Source organism: Mus musculus, chromosome 16, assembly GCF_000001635.26.
Source record: "Mus musculus strain C57BL/6J chromosome 16, GRCm38.p6 C57BL/6J".
Lineage (NCBI taxonomy): Eukaryota > Metazoa > Chordata > Mammalia > Rodentia > Muridae > Mus > Mus musculus.
The window spans coordinates 33,479,417-33,495,492 of record NC_000082.6 but is presented as its reverse complement, the minus strand read 5'-3'; the positions used below and the strand labels follow the sequence as shown (position 1 = coordinate 33,495,492).

Genomic DNA, 16,076 nt, shown 5'->3' with positions numbered 1-16,076 from the left:
GGTAGGAGAGTTCAAACTGTCTGACTTACCTGTAAGCAGTATTCACACTGATAAGGCTTCTCTCCACTGTGAGTTCTTTTGTGCCTTTCCATGTGATATTTCTGTATGAATCTCATACCACATTCATCACAGCGAAATGGTTTTTCACCTAGTACATGATTTAAAAATTTTAAAACAAAACATTGTAAAATCATGGACTGTTTTGCCAAAAGAAATTCTTAACACAAACCAAAAGTCTGCCATATACTAAAGGCTGAAAGAGTCATTGGTGCACTGATGCAATCTAACAATTCTTGGGTACAGATTTTTAAAAATAACATATCACCTGGAGATTTCAATTATTTCTTCATCACATGTGGTGCACACCACAGCACACATACAGCAGTCAAAAGACAACTTGTAGGACTTGGCTCGCTCCTGCCATAGAGGTCCCAGGGTTTGAACAGACACACTCTAAGTCTTGACATCAAACACCTAAATGGATTCAGCTAGCTTGCTAGTCTGGGCATGGCTATTGTATTCTTAGGTCTTTGGGTTTTTTTCTCTTTTTAATTCTAAATGACTTCTACTTTTCTATGTATTGGTGGTAGACATATGTGTGTGTCGCTGAATGTGCAGAGGTGAGAGGACAATCTGAGGAGTCAGTTTTCTCCTTCCACCCTGTGGGTCGTAGGTCTTGAATTCAAATCATCAGGATGGGTACGGCTCTTAATTCCTTTAAAAGCACTTGGGAGTAAGTGAACTCTAGAGCCTAAGTATATCTTAAAAGAGAATTTACTAACACAAAGTACTGGGACAAAGTTTCCTAAGTAAGGTTTGAGGTTGGGAAATCATTTGTGGTGTGTGTGTGCGCCATGGCACACATGCAGTCCTGAGTGAGAGTCATACCTAGAACCGCAAAGCAAAAGTAAGGTTATTTCTTCTCTAATCTCAAAGCCAAGTTTCTCGTGTCATCTGTGGAAAGAATTATACCAGTGTGCTGTCAACCCGACACATGACTGCTCTCATCCTTTGACTCCCTAGAGATTTCTTAGCTATGGGGAACATTACTTTGAGTTCAAATAGCTTGTACTGATAAAAGGATGTCTGTGAACAGCAGAGCCAGGGTCATCTTGAATGCTTTCCCCACCATACAGTAAGAGTATGTTACTGAAAACTGTTAGAAAATATTCTCCTTCCCAATATCCTCCCACACATGTGTGTACAAGGTGTATCTTTCTACAATTTGAATGAAATCATTTATTTGTAAAGGTTTTTTTAGCTGACTCTTGCATTTTCTTCTTCTTTTTTTTTTAAAGATTTATTTATTTATTATATGTAAGTACACTGTAGCTGTCTTCAGACACACCAGAAGAGGGAGTCAGATCTCATTACGGATGGTTGTGAGCCACCATGTGGTTGCTGGGATTTGAACTCAGGACGTTTGGAAGAGCAATCGGGTGCTCTTACCTGCTGAGCCATCTCATCAGCCCTGCATTTTCTTCTTGAGGTAAGGACTCACTACATAGCTGTGGGCCTGCGTCTTTCTGATTTACTCTTGCTACCTATTTCCACATGTCGTCTTAGAAAGCAGTACAGCTGATGTCCCTGATTTGGGAACTTTGGTGTTTCTACTGCTGAACGGAAGTGGAAATAAATGACTGATACATCTTTTCTGTGAAAACGAAAACAATTTAATAAAATTTCTTTTGGAGAAAAAATTTTTAATGCTTTTCCCTTGGAGGGTATGAGAGCCTCTCTTGGAAAAAGAAGCCTATTTTATATAAACTATTTAAATAATTTTAAGACTGGTATAAAAATTTAAATGAAGAGTAAAAAATTTGTGATTTTTTAAAAAAGTCATTCAGGAAGGCATAACACGTAAGAAAAAAAAAATCTCAGTATGTTCCACAATACTAGGTTTCTAGTGCCCAAGGGCTCTGGAGTTTCTTAGTCCTGACTGTGATGTTTTGCCTTGGTCACTTGATACTGCAGACCATAGCAGCCTATGAGTCAGGATGCAGGAGTCCTCTAACAGATGGCCACATGCTACAGTTTGAGTGTATTCCACAAAAGCTGCTGTGTTGGAAGCTTGGTCCTCACTATTATGGTACTGGGAGGCAGGGGATCTTTAGGAAATGGAGCCTAGCATAAAATGATTACATCATCAAGGACAATACTCTCAAAAGGAACAAACTTCCTGTTTGTAGCATCTATGATTTGCTTCTTGCAAGGAAACTAAATGGATGCTCTGGACCCCCATTTTCCCTTCAGATCTCTCCAATTCTGTCATGATGCTACCTGATAATGTGGTAGGTAGGGGTCCTGACCAGAGGTCAAGTTCATAGAGCTCTATCATTTTCACTTTTAGCCTTCAAGTGGTGAGCTAACAGAACTTGCTTTCTCTATAAAGTACATATGAGTATAGCAAGGACCTACACTTTATGCATAATCTACTGCTCTATAGCTTGACATAATATGATTTTTGACAGTCTGAACTAATTCTCCTTGTTTAAACTTTATTGTAAATCAGATTTATCCACTACCCTATCAAAATGGTTCTTTTCTGCTACACAGTTTTGTTGTTTGAGACAGGGTCTTGATATGTATGCCAGGCTGGCTGGAAGCTTGCTTTTTTTGCCCCAAACTGGTCTTAAATTCACCATCCTTCTGCCTCAACCTTCCAAGTGCAAGGATCATGGTAGGTATGACCATACCAGGGTCAGGACGGTTCTTGCAAATCACTCAAACAACTCTCTCTTTAATTTTCTCCTCAAAGATACTCCTATTGTCACTTGGCAAGGCACGGTACAGTAGTCGCTGAGCCTGCTGCCTTTCTCCTTTTATGTTATTTTCTTTGGCAAGAGGAAAGGTCATCTCTGGCCATGGCTTTAATTATGCTCAAATTTGATCCCCAGACCCATACGCTTTGTCTACTCAACGTATCTCTTTTTTTTTTTTTCATTTTAGACTTATTTATTTTATGTGTATGAATATCTGCTTGTATGTGTATATGCTTACCACATGCGAGCCTAATGCTGGATGAGGCCAGAAGTACGTGTCAGATCTCCTGGAACTAAAGTTACAGGTGGTTGGGAGCCACAGTGTATATATGCTGAGAATTGAACCTGGATCCTCTGCAAGGGCAGCCAGTACTTTTTAACCACTGGATCATCTCGCCACTCCTGACATTCTGATACTTAGGATCTCAAATACATAGCATCTCACAGTAAACTGAAGATTGCTAACCGCAGCGTAGATTAAAATGTTGCTACTAGTCACTTAGCTGTCTGAGCCAGAGGCCTGTACAACCTTCCGTGTCTCTTCCTATTTTTCCAATTAACAGGTCCTACTGATTCCTCTAAATTTCCTACTGTCATCATTAGTTCAAAAGAATTTCCCAGGCTGGAGGGGGAGGTAATGTCCTTCTAACTAGCTGTGTTGGCCACCTTTCTCTTGTTGCAACTAATATCTGAACTAGATAATTTAAAAGACAGATTCACTTCGCTCACACGTTCACAGGTTTTGGTGTGGCTGGCTCCATTGGCTTTGTATATGTGATAAGGTAGAAAACAGGTCTAAGGCAGTGGTGGCAGCCATCAAAAGGCTTAGTGGTAAAAGTGCATGCCATGTGTTCCCACAAGTTTTTATCACTTTGATATACCTAGATAACCATAACGAAGAACTGCCTCCATCAATTGGCTTGTGGGCGTGTCTATGAGTGATTGTCTTAACTGTCAATTGACAGTGGGAGGGCCCAGCCTATTGTGGGTGTACCATTTCTACACATGTGGGCCTAGACAGTGTAAGAAAGCAAGCCAAGCTGGAACACTGAGCAAGGAGCAGCGCTCTCCCATGGTTTTGGCTTCTATCCTGGTTTCCTAAATGATGGGTTGTAACCAGTAAAACCCTTTCCTCCTTCAGTTGCTACAGAAACCTGACAAATGGACCTCAATCCCTAGAACCTGGAGTGAAACCAGAGAACTGACTCTAGGTTTTGACTTCTGACCTCCATGTGTGTGCATAGCACATGCATGCCCAAATCCATGTCTCTCTCTGTCTCTCTCTCTCTGTCTCTCGTCTCTCTCTCACACACACATACACACACACACACACACACACACACACACACACACACGATAAGTAAACTACTCTTAAGGACTGCTAAAACAGAATTGCTCATCTCATGATGGCCAGGAAGCAGAGAAAACCAGGAAAGAAGGGAGAAGTTGTAGCCCCCACGGACTACAAACCCCGGTGACCCCGTTCCCACAACCAGGCCCTACTTTAATTTTTTACTCTTTCCCAATTATGTCATCATTATATGAATCCATCAAAGGGTAATCCACTTGTGTTGTGACTGAGGTCCATCAGCTAAGGGCCAAGCCTTCTAAAAACATTTTAAAACCCTAACAGCAGTCATCCTGCCAGGACACATTTTCCTCTTCTAACTCCACAGCACAGTAAGAGACACTGATCGCTTTAAAAGCCTATCAGTGGTCCAAGTCAGTGTAGCCCTGGCTGTCCTAGAACCACTCTGTAGACCAAGCTGGCCTCAAACTCACAGAGTTATTTCTGCCTCTGCCTCCTGAGTCTATCTTGCCTATCAGTGGTCTTAAGATAAAAGAAATTTCGAGTCTCTTTGGCCTCTGCCTTTCTCTTGGATTCAACTTCTCAACTCTAACCCTTCTTTAGTTTCAAAAGCTGCCATGTGCATTCTTCTACACACTACAACCCTGTTATTATCATTTAGTTACTTCTTTATTACAATGAATGGAAAGAATTTAAATAGTCAAGAAAATGTATTACTAACTATAGTATAAGTAAACTTTAAAATAATGAACTCAATGAAAAACCTAGGGCAAACATATCTGTGACCTAGACATGGTAGCACAAGCTGAGAACACCTGTACTTAGGAGGCAGAAGCAGGAAGATTAAGAGTTCAGGGGTACCTTTGGCTACATAGTGAGTTCAGGATCAGCCTAAGCTATGAGATCCTGTTTACCCCAACCCCACTTTGAAAAGAAAACCCCACCTCCGACGAAGTTCACTTAGTCTTAGTAAAATATACTTGACACTCGAAATTTATACTCTACCACTTTAGTGTTTAGTGTTTAAAGTGAGATAGGGTCTCACTACATGCATAACCCAGGCTGGCTCAGTCTCATGGCGAGCCACTTGTCTTAGCTTCAAGTGCTCGCACTATAGGCATGAGGACCCACACATGGACAAATTATTTATTAAAATATCTTAAGAGTAGACATTTTAAAATATATTATATAAATTATTATGCTAAAAGTAAGATCATGCAGGATTAAGAGAAGCAACATAAAATAGTACTTGAGAGTATTGGTTCCACAGCCAAGAGCTAGGTTTAAAGCTGGTCTCAGTATTTAGCTAAAAGACTACAGATGTTATATAAACCTCCAGAGTTGATATTTTCATCAGTAAAATGGAACCATTAGCTCATATCTCAGAACCAAACATTAAGTGGACAATTTATGAAAATTAGTGGTGATTTGAGAATGAAATCTGACACAATGCAGTAATTCAAGAATATGTTAGCTATTAACATAAAGTGAAGAGGCTGGTAGTAAATTAATGTTATTACACCTACAAACTAATTATAGTTATAATTCAACAACTAGGCCATACATGCCAAATGAAAACATTCTTAAACTGAACTTGGGCAAAACTGAGATCAGAATTATTAAGCTCAACACATGGACTAGTAACCACACTCCCAGGAGCTTGCTCCTAATGTTGGGAGCACTGAGACTGAGACCTAGCACGCTCAGGAGGTCAGGAAAGAGCAGTCATCAGGCTGGGAGCTGTGCACCAGCCAGGAAAACTACATTCTACAGAAGAGCATCCGAGACCAAGCACAACCTAGGAGGGGAAAATCCGGACAGTAACATGAGAACATGTCAATTTCAGGTTCAACCCAACGGGCAAAAGAACTGTGGCCTAAAGATCCTTAATGAAGAAGTGACTTTAGCCAGGCGGCGGTGATCAACACCTTTAATGCCAGCACTTGGGAAGGGAGGCAGGATGATCTCTTGTGAGTTTGAAGCCAGTCTGGTTGAATGAGTTCCAGGGCAGACGGGCTTATAGAGAAAATCTGTCTCAGAAAACGAAAAGTAGGGCTGGAGAGCTGGCTCAGCGGCTAAAAGCACTCATTGCTCTTTCAGGGGTCCTGAGTTCAATTCCCAGCAACCACATCATGGCTCACAACCATCTGTAATGGGATCTGATGCCCTCTTCTGGTGTCTGAAGACAACGACAGTGTACCATATAAGTAAAAATAAATCTTTGTGAGAGAGAGAGAGAGAGAGAGAGAGAGAGAAGTAAAAGAAGTAGGAAGGAAAAAAGTAACTTGAGAACACTTCAATGGGAAGCAATTTTCAAAACCTATCTTTCTGAGATAGAATGCTTTTTCTTTGCCTAAAATGAAAAGTTCTAAGAATTGGAACTCTAAAAACACTGTATTATGTTTGCCTCATTCATTCATTTTAAACTGTAGGCTAGTCCAGGCATAGTGGGAGACAGGACATTCAGGAAGCTGAGGCTAGAGAACTAAGTTCAAGGCAAACACAGGCCACAGAGAAAGATATGGTCTACTCATGAATGAGTTTCTCTTACAAAGCTTTGAAAGGATCTATTTATAAGACTGTATATGTAGTCTAGTCCTAGATTCCTGAGAATAAAGCAGCTAACATGGGACCTGCTTCCTAGCTTCTAAGTATTCATGTTTAGACTTCTTTGTTTACCCAACACACTAGGAAACTAATTCCCTTAAGTAAGAGAAAAATCCCAAGAAAACCCTAATCATAACTTCAAGTAGCTTAGAGTTGGTCTAGGACAGTAGCTCTCACCCTTCCTGATGCTGCGACACTTTAACACAGTTCCTCATGCTGTGGTGCCCCCAACCATAACATTATTTCGTTGCTACTTCATGACTGTCATTTTGCTTTTATGAATAGTAATTATCTGGTATGTGGCCCTTACATGGGGTCATAACCCTCAGGATGGGAACCCCTTGTCTAGAACGAGGTATGAAAACTGGAACAGAGCAGCCTGCTGAGCAACATGAGCACGGCCACTGTCACCTGGTGCTGTCTCTCTTGAATGAAGGCTGGATATACTGCGCAGTCTGGCCTCACACTGTCAGCCTCCAGAGTGTTGAGATTATAAGTTTGCACCACCAAACAAGTTTAACATTCCATTTTTTAAATCAGCCCAGCTGTACAGTTGGAGTACACATGGGTACAAAGCACCTTGGCCTATTAATACTAAGTAATTAACATCCCAAAGGCATCTAGCAGATCTAACTTTAGGCATAATATTAATTAATGGCAAATGTCATCTAAATGTGACATTACTAGGAATTAGTAAAATGAGCGGGTTTCCTATTATTACTATGTGCAAAAAGAAATGATTTTGTAATTCCAAAACATAGAAACAGATTTTAAAATGCATAAGTAAATACTGTCCTGATTTATAGTATCTGAAGTTAGCCTGTTTCTGAACGTTACAGGCAGCACTGACAGTACGCGCTTTAAAGTAACAGACCAACAATGAAGACAGCACTCAGCACACACATGTCAGCTGACACCCCACCCCCAATTCCTAATAAGGAAAAAATCCTCCTCACCAGACTGTTTTCCTCCTCTTCATACAACACTGTATATAGGCATCTCAGCCTTCTCGGTGAATTATTAGTTATACTAAACATAATATATAAATATATACTAAATATAATCTCCTAATTAATTAAAGTATCAAGGGATAAAAACCAATCCTCAAAAGCAAACTTTATCACTAAATGTGTTTCCTAATCAGGGCCTTAATTAGGGGCCTTAGGCTTTCTGATGACTCCCTGCACCTAATGCCTTATTATTTTGCTATAATAAAAAGACCTGCCAGCTCCTATTAACTGTACTCTGCACTGCATTTCACATACACTGTTTTTATGCTTTTGTTTTTGTTTTTTTTTTTACATACACCCAAAAAAGTGTTTATTTTAGAGTAGTAAATAACATGATAAACAGTAAGGCTTGAGAAGTGTTCAAGAGGCAGGGACGGGGAGATGACAGCTGACGATAGCACAGCAGGAGAACTGTAGTTCAAATCAATTTATTGTCAATTCCTACCAAAGAGGATTCCAACTGTTCCTCCCACAAAGAAAAGACAACCGCATCAGGGAATGAATGTGCCCACTGCCCTGATCCCATCTCTGTACACTGTACACAGGCGCTGAAGCACCGTTCTGCCCCCCATAAAAATATATACTCTTAATGTGTAACAATCATAAATAAAACTTATATCAATACAACCTGGGGGGACTCTGTCAGAATAGAGCAGCCAAGATAAATATTCTTAAGTATACACATATTTGCATGTAAAATCTAGGCAGTGCAGATCAAAGAAAAGATACTTTCACAATGCCCAGATTCACTTAGTGTGACTATCTCCAGCTGCACCCATTTACCCAGAGATGAAACACTTTGCTCTTTATCGCTGAAGGAAGTCCACTGTGTATATTTACCACATTTCTTTACTTCTTGTTGGTTTCATAATTTAGCTGCTGTAAATTGTGCTCTATTTAGTTAAAAGTGTGATATATTGAGTAAGAATAGAGAGAGTGGCCGCCCTCATCTCATTCCAGGGTTTAGAGAAAATGCTCAGCTTTCTCTCATTTACTATGATGCTGGCTATAGTCTACAGCATACACTGTTTACTATGTTGAAGCTCGCTTGGTGTCTTCCTAATCAAGGCACACACACTGCATTTGAGAAATACAGTTTGAATGCTGCTTTATGTTGACCACAGAGTATGAACACTGCTATTATACAGAATCCACATACTCTGATGCAGAATCAGCCATCTCTCTCCTCTCTGTATTGGGCTGTCAAATAGCTAAAACAAAACGAAGCAGACAAACCTCCCCCCCAACCCAATCACTACAGGTCCTATGGCCATGAGGTCACCTCCTTCCTACACATACACTATGTTTTTTTGTTTTTGTTTTGTTTTTTTTGGGGGGGGGGGGTTCGAGACAGGGTTTCTCTGTATAGCCCTGGGTGTCCTGGAACTCACTTTGTAGACCAGGCTGGCCTCAATTGTTTGTTTTTTAAATCTTCTTACAACTACAGTAGAAAGACAGCTAAGTGGTAAAGGTGACAAGCCTGGTATTTAAGGGAACCTGATTAACTCCTGGGACCCACATGTGAAAGGCAGAAACTGGCTCTCTCAAGTCGATTTCTGACCTCCACACATGCAGTGTGTGAACACCTTGTAGAAGCCAGTTCTCTCTCTTCCATTTTGTAAGTCTCAGGGATCTAACTCAGGAAAGCAGGCTTGGCGACAAGCACCTTTACCTTCTGAGCCATCTCCTGCCTACATTTTCAGGTTTTAAAAACAAAGCTGTAATGTTTTCCTGTTTTTTAATGCTTGTGTTAAATCATATACAAATTTGCACCCTTGGCTACGGATTAATACTGATAGTGTGCAGAGCCTTGGCTTATGACAGACTATGACTCTTTTGGTAAACGATCATCACATACTTGAAAAGAATGTGGGACAGTAAGTTTTGGATGAATGAGCTCTAATATGTATGTCCAAAGCACAGTCCAGATGTGTCCACATCCATGAATTGCTATGAATGTGGCCTAGCACATTTGTAGATGACGCATTACGCATCTCAATGTCAACGGGCTGAGCAGACCAGGTCCCCGTGGTCATGGTTCCAGTTCTTTTCCAGCTGATTTAAAAAATAATCTGATGAACAACTTGCTTTTATTTTTCCTTTCTGTGTTGGCTTGTCTTACACATTTAAAAACATCCAGTCTTCTGATGTTACCAAACCTTGGTGACATGTTTTCCATCTTTTCTGTTTGATGCTTGAAAACTCTTCTTTGGCTGTGTTTACTGTAGCCATAACTGTCTACAGTGTATGCTTTTCTAATGTTTTCGTGTTTCCTCTTGCTGATCCTTACGTATAAAAGATGTCTCCTGATCTTTGACTTGGTATAGCCTGACTCTATTCTGGAGTATTTAAGCTATTTACATTAGGACTTTCGGATTAAACATAATCATATACCACTTGTCCACTATTGGATCATTTGGTTTGGGGTTAATCAGGTACAGGCCTCTAGCCCAGAATTTCGAAATCTGAAATGCTCCAAAATCCAAAACTTTCTGAGTGCCAAAGTGAGACAGGAAGCAGTTCCACATGCAACCTCTCATGGTATGGATACTATACCACAGTGCAGCCAGCTGAAGTAAGTCTTATCACATAACCTTTTAGGGTATATGTGCCACCACAGCAATAAAGTTCCTGTGATACTTGGATCCAACCCTAAGGCATCTTATGCAAAAGCAGTTATTACAAAATCTAAACCATTTCAATTTTAAACACTTTGAGTGTATCTCAAAGTGTATCTCTTAGCAGTTTCTTTTCCTGTGTGTTTGATTATATGACTGTGACTTGCTTTAAAATTCTCCTCCTCTTCTTCCCATTTTGCTTTGGTCCATGTAGTTCTTGCTGTCCTATATATAACTTGCTCTGTAGCTGGCCTCAAACTCACACAGATCTGCCTTAGCTACATATTTGATGTCCCTGCCACTCTTCTGTCTTTCTCTGCCTCTCCATGTTTTTCTCTTCTCTTCATCACTGTGTGTGTGATGTATATGTAGAAGGTGTACATGTGGAGGCCAAAGGACAACTTGAAGGAGTTGTTTCTCTCTCCCCACTGTGTTAAGGCAGGGTCTTTCTCGTTTCTATTGCTGTGCTCTGTACTCCAGGCTAGCAAGCCCATGAACTTCACACACATCTCCTATCTCTACCTTCTGTAAGAAATGCTGGGATTATCGATGCACACCACCATGTCTGGCTATTTCACCACCACGTCTGGCTATTTCACAGTTCTAGAGGTAGAACTCGGGCCATTAGGGTTGCATGACCGGAACTTTTACTGCTGAACCATGTTGCTGGTCCTACTTCCTTGTTTTCATATGGGATCATTTTTCTTCCATCTAAGGAATGTTTATAGCTCTTAAATTGTGGGACCACTGATAATAAATGTTCTTGGTTTCTGTTCATCTGAATACAGTTTTACTCCATCCACACTTTGGATGGATAGTTTCCTGGGTACAGAACTCTATACTGATTTAAAAATGGATCTATAAAGATGCAATATCTGATGACTTTATTATCTTTACTGAAAAAAAAAAATGAGCTAGGGCCTGGGATATAGCTCAGCTAGTAGAGTGTTTGCCTAGCACACAGAAGGCAGTGGGTTTGATCCCTAATACTATATAAATGAAGTGTGGTGGTGTATACTTGTAGTCTCAGCACTGGGGAGGTATACAGCCAAGACCAGAAATTCTGAGTTATTCTCAACCACAAAGAGAATTCAAGGCCAGGGAAGGATACACAAAAGCCCATCTAAAACAAAAATGGACGTTCACTGCCATAGGTGAGAGCTGCTCTCAGCCCTGGTCACAGACCCTTCTGTTTGCAGCTACAAGAGTTAATGTAAAGACCCAGAAACTGGAGTCCTCACCCCTAAATAGGATGCCTATATCACCCCTCCAGAGTCCAGGGGGCACAGGCATCAATGCTATGCTGTACCTTCCTGGAACCATATGGCTATTGTACCCATTTATTCACAGCATCAATGCTACCTGCTCCAGACTTCCACGAAACTGTACCTATGAAAGCACTCAATCATGGATGGGGAGATCTCCATAAGGCCCCACCACTTTCTGAGACTATAGGCCCTTAGTGGTTACATGTGGAGTGAGTCCCCTTCTCACTGGCAAGTTGCCCCTACTAGAGTACATGACGTCCAGCAGTGCTCATACAGGCAGTCCTAATTAAAATGCAGTGGTCCCCAGAGAGAGAAAGAAGAAGATGAGAAGTGGAAGGTCAGTGGGAGGAGGAGTGGTGAAAGGCTGGTGACAGGAGAGGCAGTACTCAAAGTATGGAAGCATGAAATTATGAACAAGTACACTAACAAGAAAACTGAAACGCAGGGAGGAAGTTAGGTACTGTTACTATGAAGTTTCTTGGGGGGCAGGAACTTGTAAAAGCACTTGCCACACAAATCCAACACCTCAGTTTGACACCCAAACCCATGGTGGAAGAAGGGAACCAACTCCTTGAAGCTGGCCCTGCTCTCCATGTATGTACTCTGGCACATACCTGTGCACACATAACTTTAAAGTATTCAGTCTTTACAGGTTCAGTTATTTTGAAATGAAAGCCCCCTACCCCCTTTTGCTGTGCTGGAGAGGAAGAAGAGCCTGGCACATGTTGGGCAAGCACTGTAACACCAAGCTGTGCCCTCAGCCCTTGGTTTACACTGTGTATGTAGCCTTTCTGCCCTTCTCCAGAGTGCTGGGGCTGCAGACATACACCAACACCTGTAGCTTGCCTGTATGCTTCCCTCCCGTGCTGTTTGGTGTTAAAAGGACTTTTGAGTTTAATTTAGTGTCTGTTCTAAATATTTAGAAGCATGGTCACTCTCTGCTAATGCTGTTAGTTCCAGTTCATTTTTAGAATTCTAATGACAAAGGTATACTCCGCTATAACCTGAATTCTAGCTCCACCATGTGCAGATTCTCTCACCCATCTGGTGTAGAGCATTACAGACTGACTATTCCTGAGAGAAGTGAAGAAATGTTTATACTATAAATCTGGGTGTTTTCCATGTTATTTTTCTCTCAATGACTTCCAATCTACTAATCTTCTCTTTTGTAGCCTCTTTTGTATCACTTACTATACTGTTCAATTCTAGAACTTTCAAGAGCTTTTCATAGGATGCAATTCTTTGGTAAAATTTATTTTTCATCTATTTTCTATACTACATAAGTGACAGTTTACACTTTAAAGTCTCCTTCTGATATCCCTACAAAGAACAGCTCTATTTCTGGGCTGTTATTTCCTCTTATCATTTGGCTGCTCTAGTCTCTGGCTGAGAAGCACGGGCCAGGTATGGGGCGCATGCCTGTCAGCCCAGCACATGAGGCAGAAGGATCACAACTTCAGTGTTATCCTCGGAAAGTAAGTCTGAGAAGGGTCTTAGAGAGTTATGCCAGAGTATTTGGAAACAAGCTCAGCAATATTAAAATAGTACACCTGAAACTTTATACAGCTGTTGCTGACAGGAGGGAGTGCTCATGGGATTTTTTTTAACTGACTTTTGGATTAAATATGATTAGAAATGAACACAGGTCTTGAACTGAAATTACAATGAAATTTCACATATAATGTACTAACTGCATTTTAGTTTAAGTATAGCATTAATCTTTCTAAACAATGTTAAGTATAAAATAGTCACATACTTAAAATATTTTCCAATGACAATACAATATGATTGTGGGCATTTTCCTTTTATTTATTTATTTATTTATTTATTTATTTATTTATTTATTTATTGAAGTTGTTGTGGGCATTTTCCATTTATTTATTTATTTATTTATTTATTTATTTATTTATTTATTTAATGAAGTTGTGCCCAGTATCTGTGTCTGAAATACAATATGTAGGCAATGCAAACTCAAATTTACAGTAATTCTCCTGCCCTCTAAATGCTGAGATTTCAGAAATGTGCCATCAGAGCTGCTCAAATTCATTTCTTTTTGGTGCTTTAGTTGCATTAAAAAAAAAAAAAAGATTAACCAGCTGTCTAGGAAAATATGTGCTATGTAAGTTTGTATGATATATATATGTGTGATATATAAGATAATATAATGAGCTTTTGTTTGTTTTGCAGGGCAGATGCATTTGGACTTTATTTCATGCTTGTGCAAGGCAGCTAAAGGGCTGAAACAGTACAGTCAATGAAGAAGGGGCCCACCACCACTCCTGCCAGCCTCCACTGCATACTGTACCCTGCCTGGTTTACAGGGTCAGGATTCCAGCATGGCTCTGGCCTATTAACATGAAAGCCCAGGCCAGCGGTTTTGCCATGTTATGACAAGGGCTGGCACAGCTTGGCTTTGGGCTGGCTGACTGACTGCTAGATGTCTTGGAATATTATGCCAAGTGCACAAGGGAATTCAACGCTAAGGCCATGACTGTGACATGAACTTCCCCAAGAAGAAGAACCCTCTATTATCAGCCAGGGTAGCACCTTGCAGAGAGACTAGGCAGTGAGACCCAGCACTTTACAGACACAGAGGCAGTACTGGTACTGGCCATTAGTGGCCACAAGTGAGCCAGTGGACAAGTTAGCTGCCATACTGTAGGGCTAGCACACTAGCTGGTGACCCTTCAAAGGCCTTAGTATAAAATCATGGGTAGTGGGGATAGAAGCACTAAACCAAAGCCCATTTACCTAAATTGTTGATTTTTTGAAGTAAATAATAAAACTTGCACCTCCAGGCCTTTTCTTACATGTTCCAATTGTAATAGGAAAAAAAAAAATCTAAGCCTAGTATCTGCCAAAGTTTTAGACTTACATTTCTACATATTTCAGAATATATTAATGTAAACTCATTACCCTTTTATTTTTTTATATCACAGCAAGAAATAGTTATATGGTTCGGGGCCAGCCTGGTCTACAAAGTGAGTTCTAGGACAGCCAGGGCTACACAGAGAAACCCTGTCTCAAAAAACAAAAGAAAGAAAGAAAGAAAGAAAGAAAGAAAGAAAGAAAGAAAGAAAGAAAGAAAGAAAGAAAGAAAGAGGGAGGGAGGGAGGGAGGGAGGGAGGGAGGGAGGGAGGGATAGTCATATGGTAAATGATGTTAACTGTTACATGATCCAGGAAAAGATTGAAGTCTTTTCCATCAATCTACAGCAGAAAAGGCACTAATTATATATCTGATAATCTCAAAACTCAAAAGTAAGAAAATAATCCAATGTTTTTTAATGAGTGAGGGAATTATCACTCCATCAATGCGAGTAAGAAAACAACAACAACAACAAAAGTCCAACCTTTTAGAGCCCTAGGAAAGTGTAAATAAATACAGAACACTGGCTACTCTGATATAGAACCTGGGTTTGGTTCCCAGCACCCACATGATGGCTCAAAACTATCTGTAACTCCAATCTCAAGGTAACCAATGCTCTCTTCTGGCCTCCATGGGTACTAGGTGTGCATGCATTTGATGCATGAACATGCTTGTAAACAAAGCACCCATACATGTAAAATTAAAATGCCATAATAAATGCAAAGTAAAGCTCATTAGAATGGCCAAAGTAAATATGACAAGGTCAAGAATGCAGATCAAGTGGAGCATGGTGGTACATGCCTGAAACCCCAGCACTCAGCAAGACTATGCTATTGAACCAGCCTGGACTATACAATAAGAGCCTGTCTCAACAAAGCAGAACAATGAAGGGGGTGGGTCTGATGCTAAGGTCCTGTTCCCCAATTGGTTCTTGAGCTATCAATAAAGATGCTAGCAGCCAATTAGCTGGGTGGACTAGGCAGGACTTCCTGGTCCTTGCAAAGGGGGGGGGGGGGGGGAGGAAGGTAGCAGATACAGGATAAAGAGAGGGGAAAGGAGTTTTGGCCATGCTTCAGAGGAAGAAAAGCCAACCAACCAGGTGGAGTGATCATGGGTTACTTCTCCAGGCAGGAGGTTAGGGTACTGAGCAGGGACTAAAGGTAACTGAGCAACTGAAGCTGAGAGCAGGTTAAGAGGTGCTGAGCTAAGAGTATTGGGAAGGGCAGGTTAGCCATAGTAGTGCCCAGTAATTGAGCCAATAAGGCAGGTTGAAATTGAAAAACATGTGTCTGTGTTTTTCACTCACGGATCTAATATTCTCTGGGTGAGGGCTTGTAGCCAGGCCCACTTCCAGACCTTAAAGCAGGATAGCAAAATCTACACGCTACAGAACAAATTGAAAGTTCATCAGTTACTATAAAAATATAAAATAGCACAATCATTTTAGAGTAATTTACTGGTTTCCTATAAAACCAAATATCCATTTGCAATATAAACTAGATATTCCATCCTAAGATATTTTCAAAAGTGAAACACATGTTGACCAAAAAGCTGTATGCAACTTTAAAAAATACTAATTTTATTTTATATGCAAGGATGTTTGTCTACTTGTTTATCTATGTACCATGTGCCGT

General features: G+C 40.5%; 1 protein-coding gene across 11 annotated transcripts in view; it reads right to left on the bottom strand.

The window, feature by feature from the left end:
• Zfp148 (zinc finger protein 148) overlaps nucleotides 1-16,076 on the bottom strand; it is a 123,129-nt gene that overhangs the window by 8,411 nt on the left and 98,642 nt on the right. For all 11 annotated transcript variants that reach the window (NM_011749.4, XM_006522103.4, XM_006522098.4 and 8 more), the window contains one exon: nucleotides 30-148. In NM_011749.4, coding sequence (NP_035879.1) covers nucleotides 30-148 — 119 coding nt within the window. The remainder of the gene's footprint in view (nucleotides 1-29; nucleotides 149-16,076) is intronic.